Genomic DNA, 11,416 nt, shown 5'->3' with positions numbered 1-11,416 from the left:
ACAGATACTTGATGCCGCACTGTATTCAAAATAGGACTCATATCTGATAATTTAGGATGTCATTGTGTAATGAAAAAATGAGGGTGAGGAGAAGGCAAGAGTGAGACATATGGCACTACTGAATTAGGACCTACCAACAGGTCCCTGCCATATGATTTTGGAGGGATAAAATGAATTACTGCAATGAAGAGTAGAACCTTCTACATTTAATAAAGCATTAGTACGCGGAAAATATTATAATTAAATTCATATATTTTGATTTTATTATGGATTTTTAAAACAGTTGAGACTAAAGATAGGCGAGAATGTTTACTTCTGAGGGAGGAAAAAGTTAATACCACGACTAGACATTAAATTATGAGAAAAAATAAAGAAAAAACACACATAAAAGTAGTTTTTCCTTTTCTAATTATTGAACATTGGGCACAAAGCCGTCATATTAAGTTTTAAATGTGTTGTATACCATTCAAGGGGTGTTTAGCGGGGGAATTGTATACCTGATGAAGCTGGAGTAAAAAAAAAAGGTTTGTGAACCACTGTTTTTCAATGTAACCACGAGTGTGTCATGAACAATTATGAAAATCCAGTGTAGAATGGGCTTATTAAATAAAAAGAAACCGAAATCAAAATGGCCACCCTGACAATTTGACTAATGTATTGTAGGAGAGAAAGAACAATGCTCATGACGTTTCATTAGGTCAGCTATAAGCAACTCTGACAAGAAAGGAAGGAGAAAAGGATATAAACATTTGAACAAATTACTACGATATAGATCCCCGATTCTACTCTGAGTCAATAAAGGACTTACAAATCCCTAGGGTTACACTCCGTCTTTTATGAGCACCCATGAATGCTCAAAAAGGTTTTGAGTATAATTGAATGTATTAAGGAAAGGATGTTTACTACTCAGGGATCAAATAATAATAACAACTGCTAAGAAAAAGAAAATTCATTTTTTTATTCTACCAATTAAAAATTTACGGGCCGGCTATAAAAACCCACCGGATGTAAATCATTGGTCATGAATAACGCTGATGCGTTATAAGTTTAAAATCCTTGTTGGACTTTGAGCAGCATTGTGGATCGTCCTCCTTATGTCATTGTTTGTTAGGGAATGGACCTTGTCTTTATTTCACAGCTGCTTGCTGCTAATTTAATGAAGCATCATGATAGCAAAGCTAATCTTCTCTCAAACGTTCTTTCAATTAGTGCCAGGTTTAGAATGTTGGTTTTCGGTATTTTTTATTTTTAGACGCCGAAAATGCTTAGGCATTATTATTCCCTTTGGGATTTTAAAATAAGCAACTCTACTACAAGATGCAACTCAAAAATGGGATGAAGGAGTTTATATAAATAATTTAGAGTCCTTCTTTTGATGAGGCAAAGACTACTAGAGAGAAGTACTGGATATAAAGTTAACTCAGCTGTTGACTGTATTCCTTCAACGTTATAAAAGAGAAACAATGACCGTTTAGAATGGGCACTCTGTAGAGTGCCCATTCTAGATATTCAAGCCCCCCTCCAAAAATATATATATATATATATAATCCTGTGGACGCCCCTGTAATGATAAATTGATAGATTATATTAAAAAGTGGTCATGTAATTTTAAATCAAATAAAAGTTTTAAACACTTGGATATCACCACACATCCCCGTAATTTGAATAATACGCCCATAATTGACTCAAATATCTCTATGAAATATGAAGCTGTAAAAAATAATTTGGGATTTTCTCTTTTTCTTGAATTTCTGTTCAATATACTTTTTACATAGTAGCCACAATCAATGCCTTGTTATTAGGATATTAAGGACCGTGGTGGTACTCATTTCAACACCTGGGGAATTGTCGTTACATTTATATTTATAAAGACTGTGTATCTCCTTTAGAAAAGAAGAAAAAGAGATAGCAAGAAACGCGTGGGTTGCTTTTACCCAGATGAAAAAAAAACAAAAACAAGAATTAGTAAAGTCTTACGTCATTGACTCTATAAAACGTTGCTTGACTCTTCAAGCTACATATTATATGTAGTCAGAATAATAGGGCGTGCTACACCTCCTTTCATCAGTTCGCTGCTATTATCATATGTACATAGGCATCTTGATTTTTACAAACGAACGGGGTTTTTCTTCCTTCAGTTATATTTCTTTAGTTGTTGTAGTAAGATGTTGTGGATATCAGTGGAGTGTTGAGTTGTTTATCTGAATACAAGGAAGAGGATGTACTCGGTTTCTTATCAACATCATTGCTATAAATAAGGTCTTGGGCTTATTCAAAAGTGTGTCTGTGATTAAATATATATATATATGCATTTATTTTAGATGAGAGAGTGTATTTGGTTGGTCGTTTATAGACGTGTATATTATGCATAGATACAGAAATAGTTGCTAATCTTCCTTGCAATGAATTAATTGTGGGTAGAATAGAAATCAACTACAACCTAAACCGCTAGTTGTGCGAGTAGGTGATGTTGTTTTGCATGTTTCTTTAATATAGATATAAGCTTCATTCAAATTTCTAATGTTTGGATAATTATATTTCATTACTTCCATTTTTATTTTGACATACATTTAATTACCTTTTTGAATAAGGACAAAGGGGTGGGGGTGAGTGATAGTCTGGAGCAATTAGTTATACATACCTAGGGAGTATTAGAAGGGCTTGTTTCTCGATGAGGAATAAGAGAGACACTCCAAGGGAGTGTCTCTATTTTCTATTTGCGTGGAAATAGGTATATATTATTTATAAGGTTAAAATCTAAAATATCAATTTCTTTGTTTTTATTCTTATTCATAAAAATACTTTAATAATAATAAAAAAATAGAAACAATAATAATCTAAGGCTTGTGGCATTGGACGATCAAGGTAATTGTGTTCATTTATGTATTTAATACCATATACAGCAATTAGTTGGGCCGTTACAATATACATACAATTATGTGCATGTATATATTATCATCACAGACACACGATTGAACTAACTGACTACTACCATTTTCACCATCCCCTCTCTCGATTGCCGTTCTCGCTACTGTATCAAGTCATGATGTGGTTTTGGTGCGTACCAGATACCCGTAAATTGACTTCCAAATTCAGTAGAGAATTTACATTTTTCCGTGGATCAGAGGACTCGCAGCATACTAAACACTCTCTACAAAAGACTTCCTCTTCATCATCTCTCAAATACTATCAAAAGTACCCATCCTCATCTATAAGCACCACGACGAATTCTAGTAGTAAGCGTCGCAGTGGTTCACTCCTTTCCTCCTCTGGCACTTCCAGCTCACTCCTACATTCAGACTCTGGCTGTTGTCAAGGAAGAAGAACAGATTTGAGTCCCTCCATACGAAACACAACGGTGCCTAGAGCCACGTCAGTTGCAGCGAGATCCGCTAGCTCCAAGAGTCTAGGTGCTCTCTCTTGTACCAAAAGTAATAAGTGTGCCATGACCAATCGTACCAAAGTCAAGTCATTTCGTACGGGACTCCTTCCACTGCCCTCTCTTGACATTGAGTCCATAGTTTTCCCGGAGCTGTGTCTTGGTAGTGGAGGTTGTGGCGATGATGAATATAATCAGAATCATAGGCTCAAGGGTCGTGAAAGGAAAAAGAAACGTAGAAAGAAAGAAGGTAGTTTGACATCCATGAGTGTTGCATGTTTTGGGTTTCTATATACTTCATTATATTCAACTATTGATTTCTATGTGAATGGAGGGATGTAGGGAAGACATTTATAGCTTTTAATGAATAACCCTTTTCTTTCATTCACCCACTCCCTCACTATTTAACCAAAAGGTTATCTCGGGGTCATATCCTGTAGTATATTGCGTATTTTAATGATCATAACTTTATTTTCACCACATGAGATATTTTTAAATAATTAATTATTTATGTATATGTCTTACAGAGCCTGTTCATACTCATAGACCGCTACCAGATCTCCCTTCTTCTATAGATGAGCCCGGAGGAGGAATTCGTGATCAAGGTGGTCCACCTCCTTCCTTCTCTCTTCTAGAAGGATCCCTCCGATGGACTTCTCGTGAAAATCTGCTTGCCTCTGCAGATGATGAACTGGATCCTCAGCTATTTGTCGCACTCTATGAATTTCAAGCTGGTGGAGAAAATCAGCTCTCTCTCGTTAAAGGAGAGCAGATACGCATTCTAAGTTACAACAAATCTGGAGAGTGGTGTGAGGCACACTCCTCACTTGGAAATGTGGGATGGGTTCCTTCCAACTATGTCACCCCGGTTAATTCATTAGAAAAACATTCCTGGTATCATGGGCCCATTGCACGAAACGCTGCAGAGTATTTACTTAGTTCTGGGATCAATGGTTCTTTTTTAGTTAGGGAGTCTGAATCATCTCCTGGCCAAAGGTCCATTTCTCTCCGATACGAAGGTAAGATACCCTTTTCATGTACATTATAATATAATTTATATTATATTACAACAAGGTCGGGTCTACCATTATCGTATTCAAATGGGTGAGGATTCTGCTTTCTTTGTTACGGCCGAGTCTCGTTTTAGAACTCTTGCCGAATTAGTTCATCATCATTCCATGCACGCTGATGGTCTCATTACTCAGCTCTTATATCCAGCTCCTAAAAGAAATAAGCCCACTCTTTTTGCTCTGAGTCCAGAAACAGACGAATGGGAAATGGATAGAACGGATATCGTTATGCGGCATAAACTCGGCGGAGGACAATATGGCGACGTGTACGAAGCCATTTGGAAGCGATATAACGTCACCATTGCTGTTAAAACTCTGAGGGTATTTCAATTCCTCAAATGTACCAACAATATTTATTATACCCTTTTTTTAGGAGGACACGATGAAGTTGTCAGATTTTCTGGATGAAGCCTGTATAATGAAAGAAATGAAGCATCCAAATTTGGTGCAACTCCTCGGCGTCTGTACTCGTGAACCTCCTTTTTATATTATAACAGAATTTATGTCACGGGGAAATTTGTTGGATTATCTACGAAATGCTAATCCGATTGAAGTGACAGAAGTTGTACTCATGTATGTTGCAACTCAAATTGCAGCGGCCATGTCTTATCTTGAATCTCGAAATTTTATCCATAGGTAAGTAATTTATTATTCCTTATAAAATATATAAACTAATTCAATTTTTATTCAGAGATTTGGCGGCAAGGAATTGTCTAGTCAGTGAAAACCATGTTGTCAAAGTAGCAGATTTTGGTCTTGCTCGTTTAATTCGGGACGATACTTATACTGCGCATCCCGGGGCCAAGTTTCCAATTAAGGTAATTACTAATAAATATTCCAAACGGATAAATTTAATTCAAATGAACTTTCAATAGTGGACTGCACCAGAGGGATTAGCCTACAATCGTTTCACTACCAAAAGTGATGTATGGGCCTTCGGTATTCTTTTGTGGGAGATCGCTACTTATGGAATGAGTCCTTATCCTGGTGTGGAGTTAACGGATGTTTATCAACTCCTTGAATCTGGTTACCGTATGGAATGTCCTCCAGGATGTCCAGTTAGAATCTATGATCTCATGAGGCAGTGTTGGAATTGGACTCCAGTGGATCGGCCCACATTTTTAGAGATTCATTACAATATGGAGAACATGTTTCAGGAGTCCTCCATAACTGAAGGTATTCGATCTTTAGACTCACTTTTATAATTAGTTCATATTGCTAATGATTCATTACTATTTTTTAGAAGTGGCGAAACAATTACATCGAGGAGCTCCAACGCCTCAAATGCCAAATAAGAAGCAGAGAACCAATACAAATTCAAATAATTCCTCTGCTTCTTCCACGGCACAAAGGCCGATTGTAAAAACGTCGTCGAACAAACCTCTTGAAGAAATGTCTTTGAAGGAAGATGATCCTATTCCAATTCTATCCACTTTTGGACAGAAGGCGGATGAAGATCTCAATAACTTAGCTTTTTTAGAATCTCAACTTGACAACGAACAACAGCTCTTGTCAACACCCGGAGGACAAGGGATTCTCACTACGAAGAGCACAGTTGTTCAATTGAGGAGGAATAATAACAATAAAAAGGGTCGAACTGCTCCAACACCACCTAGGAGAACGAGTTCTTTTAGGGATAGTACGTATACAGATGCAGATCAGCCTGATCATGAAGAACAACTCAATGGTATTGATAGAATATTTCAAGGTAATAAGTATATTATGAGTGTGGACTCTCGTAACCAACTTTTTTTTTCTTTTTTATAGGAGTTAATAGAGATTTAAACCTTTTGGTTCATAGTAAGGACGACCTTGATGATGATCTTGGACCCAACAATTGGACCAGCTCTTCTTCTTTTGTTGGAAGTCGACAAAAAAATTCAGAGGCACGTGATAAGAATGAACGTTCGTCTCGTTCTAAAGCCAAAACATTTCCAGACTCCAGAGATAGTCGAAGTTCTCCTCGAGCTAATCAACGACAAGTCACTATTGCAGCTCTTGATGAAAGAAATCTGAAAAGAGCTGTTAATCGCTATGGTACTCTTCCTAAGGGTGCACGTATTGGAGCCTATTTAGAATCTCTTAAGCAATCAGGCATGGGGCCTGAGTCTCAAAGTAACAGCAACAGTACTAATAATGGTGGTGGTGGTGGTGGGGAGTCGTCAGAAATAATTCATGAATTGTCTGATAAATTTCCTCCTCGATCCTCAAGTCGTAATTCAAATCCGTCTTCCATCATCACGAAACCCAATTCTTCGTCTAATCAAATGCTTCGGTCAAACTCATCTCATGGGGGCTTTGGTTCAAACGGTCGTGTTTCATCTCATAACAACATTAATACTACAATCTCTGACCACAATTGTCGCCATTATATTTCAAACAATGCGGATTTGGACTTTCCTCCTGTGTCAGATGATCTTCCACCCCCCTTCAGACTTTCAAACATTTGGAAAAGCATCTCCTCGAGTTAGTAGAAGAGAAACGCCCAAGGACGATTGGAAGGACTCTAAAATGGCAAAAGCTACTATAGTTGAGGAGGAAACGGGGGGAGGAGATAAAATTGGGAGCAAAGCCTATAAGAGTATGGAGTATAAGCTCATGAATGAAATCAAAAGGAAATCCAATTCTGGGAATCTTGATCAGCGTGGATCCATGGACTCTGCTCCTCAGGATTCATCTAATCCTACAGCTATGTTGGTCTCGGAGTTATTCGAATCTCTGAAAGCAAAATCCACTCTGACTTCCCCTTCAACGGCTCCTATTTCCTTAATATCAACTGGAGGGGTCAAGGATTCCTCATCTTCAGTTTCAAAGGCTCCAAATGAAATAGATTTTAGAGCTAATTTGAAAAAAAGTATCTGATAAAACTAACATTACCTCAGTGTCGTTATCTTCGTCATCATTTCAAGAGACAAATAATAAGAGCGTTATAAACTTTAAGTCTCAACTTAAGAAAACGGATAGAGAACCTTCTCCTCCTAAGGAGGAAGTACTTGATTTCAAATCCAAGCTCCGTAAATCCAAGTTTGGAGAGGAGTCTTCCCCTCTTTCCATTCTCTCGACAGATTTCAAATCTCATCTGAAGAAAGTCAAATCAGCGGCGCCGCCTTCCCAATTGGACCTGGGGAAGAATGATGAAGATGCGACAGAAACAACGACTCATCTTCCTCCCCCTCTTCCTCCTGCGTCGACGACTGCTACCTCTTCATCCTCTTTATCATCAAAGACCCTTCTTGATCCACCTGATGATGAAGAGGATGATCCTGAGAAAAGAAGGAGTACGGGCTCTATTTCTTCTCTCCGAAAGATGTGGGAAAGTGAAACTACAGGAAACACTAGTCAGTCTGATAAAGTCACGTCCCAAACTGTCAAGTTTGAGAAACGCGTTTGGCCACCTGTACCCAACACAGAGCAAAGTGAAAAGCCCATGGTGCCTGTTAAACCCACGGTGAAGCCACCTCCACCCACATCAAAACCTCCTAAAGAACCCACAGTTAAGCCCCCTCCAAAGCCCACAGTTCGTCTCCCAGCCAACAATATTTATGCAGCCCCGGTCGGTAACAACAACAAGAAAGATTCTTTCGTGCAGAAAGAGGAAGAGTCTATTCCATTAGACATATCCAAACAATGTCTCTTGGACTACTACTCCACCAACCTCGAGTCCCCACTTGCCTCTATTTCCGAAGGCGAAAGTATATCCACTCTCATGCAGTTATCTGACAAGGTGGAAAGCTTTCATCGCTCATGTGGAGGCTACGTTGATAATATCCCTGCTACAGGCCGCTTTCGATTTCGATCTCTTCTCTCTAAATTGGAACAAGACTCTAAAGAACTACGGAATAACAAATCCTCTTCCCCTAAAATTGCTTCCGACCTCTCCAAAACACTAAATGAACTCATTTCACTTCTACAACGATGAAAGACGAACCTTTTCATAATGAAAAGGAAAGCTTATCCGTCGTAAGCTCGTAACATCACTCTTGACAACAGCAAAAGCAACAACAGAAACCCGCCTGAATTTTTAATTATATCTTTTTAAACAATGTATGCCAAAGAACGATCATGGAAGAAGCAAATATGGCTTTTCTTTTGTATATAGACGCTCTACACAATATATACTATAGTATATATTACATATTATTAATTATATATTTATATATCCTAATATTCTACTATTTAGTCATGTTTCATCACGCTTTTAGGGTGTTGAAAATGAGCTCATGATGATGATAATTGAAAAGCAAAACGAAAAAGAGACATTTCAGTAATTATTTAATGATTTTTTTTTTGATTTTTTTTAGTCATTCTCCCATTTTTCTCCTCTGTTCTTTCTTAATTCTTTCTTTGTATTACATTCAGTTGCATTTTTTTAAAATACATACATACATATTATAATGTCAATTATAATTAAGTATAACATTACTTCAAAAATAATGTGTTTCTTTTTCTTTAAGTCCCAGAGTAGTAACTTTGTCGAGCATTTTCTATGCTCGACAACCATATAACCAATGAACAAATAATTATTCACATAAAATAATATAATATAATTTTTTCACATTTTATTTTTTGCTTTCTTCTTTTATGATTATTTATTAACAAGGTATTTTACTATCACTTTCATGCTATTTACAAAGAAAAAGGCTATTGTGTGTTGTGAATATCTATCATCAATAATAATATAAAAATTATCTTCTCCTTCTCTTGAATAATTAATTGGTCAGTTTTATTATTTATTTACTTAATATCGCTTTTTCTCATAAAATTCTAATGTCGTGTTTTCAATAGAATTATAAGTATTGAAATTGATGCTAGAGGAGATCAGAGTCCGTTGCAACATTTTCTCGTACAATGATGATGGTAGGTAAAAAAATCAATCAAAAAAATTTGTCAATTCTTCTTTAGATTTGAACAAAATATCAAATTTTTTTCTTAACATTCGTTTTAAGTGATTATTTATAGACCAATTACAATTTTGTCCTCAGCAGAATGATTAAGATGTTGTATTGGATCCAACAACTCGCTGGATATAGCCCTTGGATCTGGGAACAAGGCTCATCACTTTATCATGTCTCATACGGGTGGCTGAGTGAGCACTTCCGTGACTTCATTGGGAAGAAAATATAATGTCCCTGCAGTCTGGATCATAATCCAATTGATCATTTTGTCTGGGGCTACGTCGAATCTAAGACAAATTGAATTGAGGATTCTGTGATTGTCTTAAACAAGAAGAAAGTGACCAGCATGCCAAGGAACTACACGAGCAACTTCTCCTTCTGGTCCCGGATCCAGGCTGTGATTGATGCTGAAGGCAGTTACATTAAAGGGGATTTTTTTCTTCAATATTCACATGTACAATTCAACCTAATTTGTCAATTATAAATCCGCCGGAAAAGTAGTCTCACTGACAATTTAAAGATTTATGAAAAATGCACTAATTTGATCTTAACACCCTGTATATATGTAGGTTTTACTGTTGAGACTAGAGGTGGATCCAGCTACTAGGTGTGTGGGTTCGGCCCAAAATAAGAGAATCTATAGTGTTTATAAGGTCTTTTAGGTCATGTTGACTCCATTTTTCCTTAGATTTCTCCAGTTCTTTCGTATGTTCTTTCTTGGCATATCTCCACAATGTGGACGTATTTCTATTTTTGATGTGATATTCTCTGGAGCCTATTTTACATTTCACTGTTTCGTTGATTCCGGGAGTTCCAGCTTTCTCAAGAAATTTCCATACAAAGGAAAAGAGACGTTTTGATGATTATGAGCAAGAATGTAAATCTGGTGTATTTTTTAGCAGGCCCGTTAATTTGTAGTTGGTAGTATAGAAGGTCCAATACGCGTGCAACATGGGCCTATTGAAAAAACAAAACAATCTATCGTGTCGGTAAGATAATAATTAATAAGTAATACTAATAACTATTAGTTACTTTGTGGACGATATCTTTATTGTATTTTGTAATTCCATTCATGCCCACGAAGTGTTGTGCTCCAGGGTGTAGAAAGGGCTATTACAACGAGCCACAACAGTCTGCTAATAACTGCCCTTCTTTTACAGGTACCTCAAACCAGGTGTAGTACCATCCCTATGGCCAAACTGCTCCAACTACCTCTCAACTCTTAAAGCATCATCAAGGCCAACTCAAGCTGCGACCACGTCACGTAGGGCTCAATTGTTCAATGAAATGAGTTCTATAGAATAACTTGATAACAAATTGGCCACGGAGACACTCCCAACATGCTTCATCCTCATCACAAAACCAAGTGTTGCCCTTTTGAAGGTATACCATGATGAGAAATTGGGCCTCCAAGTAGTAGCCAGTTTCCAGTTAGAGACAGATATATCATTCAAAATGTACCACTCTGGTGTGTTGATTGACAAAAAGGCAGTGTCACACATCACCTCAGAAGGATGCATTTTGAATTTTTCCCCATGTTACGACTCTAATAATACAAATATGGGAACTGTTTAAGCTCATCAATAATTCATATTATGTAGAAATAACTATTTCAATGAACTTCATTTATGGAAAAATAATTTTGAATAGGACGACTTTTTTTTGTATCACGCACATGCAGAAGCATTCTAGTCCTGCAGTAAAATATGTTTTTGGGTAGTACAGAAAAGGAATTTTATTTTATTTCGCAGTTATCATTAATATTTAATTCCTGAGTAGTGAACGTCTTTTCCTAAATAGATTCAATTATATTCAATACCTATTTGAACGTTCGTATCTGCTCATAAAAGACGGAGCTTAACCCGGAGGATTTGTTGCGGAGTTATAATTGCAAGTCCTTGTTGGACTCAGAGTAGAATTGGAAATTGAAATCGGAGTCATTCTTACCAACGTCCTTTTTTATTTGCTTTTCTTCTTCTTCTCTTGTCACAGCAGATAGTAGCTGATCGAAGGGAACGTCATAAGCATTATTCTTTTACTCTTCCAAAACATTCTTCAAGTTGTTAGAGTTA

At 37.0% G+C, this 11,416-nt stretch overlaps 1 protein-coding gene across 1 annotated transcript; it reads left to right on the top strand.

Moving 5' to 3' along the window:
- Positions 1-2,036: 2,036 nt before the first annotated feature.
- On the top strand, positions 2,037-9,011 carry Abl (tyrosine-protein kinase Abl). Its single transcript, XM_040720092.2, has 11 exons — positions 2,037-2,259; positions 2,322-3,629; positions 3,907-4,398; positions 4,454-4,770; positions 4,823-5,085; positions 5,141-5,267; positions 5,325-5,625; positions 5,693-6,157; positions 6,217-6,919; positions 7,017-7,254; positions 7,301-9,011. Exons 2-11 carry the CDS (start codon positions 2,882-2,884, stop codon positions 8,366-8,368), a joined length of 4,722 nt encoding a protein of 1,573 aa, XP_040576026.1. The 5' UTR covers positions 2,037-2,259; positions 2,322-2,881; the 3' UTR covers positions 8,369-9,011.
- Positions 9,012-11,416: the final 2,405 nt, after the last annotated feature.

This window comes from Lepeophtheirus salmonis, chromosome 9 (genome assembly GCF_016086655.4).
Source record: "Lepeophtheirus salmonis chromosome 9, UVic_Lsal_1.4, whole genome shotgun sequence".
In the NCBI taxonomy this organism is placed as follows: domain Eukaryota; kingdom Metazoa; phylum Arthropoda; class Copepoda; order Siphonostomatoida; family Caligidae; genus Lepeophtheirus; species Lepeophtheirus salmonis.
Note: the sequence above shows the minus strand (reverse complement) of the source record. Positions and strands in the feature narration are given on the sequence as shown.

Bases quoted from the DNA above. Each gene is read 5' to 3' on its own strand.
- Abl (XM_040720092.2), top strand. From the start codon at position 2,882: ATGTATTTAATACCATATACAGCAATTAGTTGGGCCGTTACAATATAC. The intron at 5,086-5,140 runs GTAAGTAATTTA...ATTTTTATTCAG, and splicing joins TCTCGAAATTTTATCCATAG to AGATTTGGCGGCAAGGAATT. The intron at 5,626-5,692 runs GTATTCGATCTT...ACTATTTTTTAG, and splicing joins GGAGTCCTCCATAACTGAAG to AAGTGGCGAAACAATTACAT.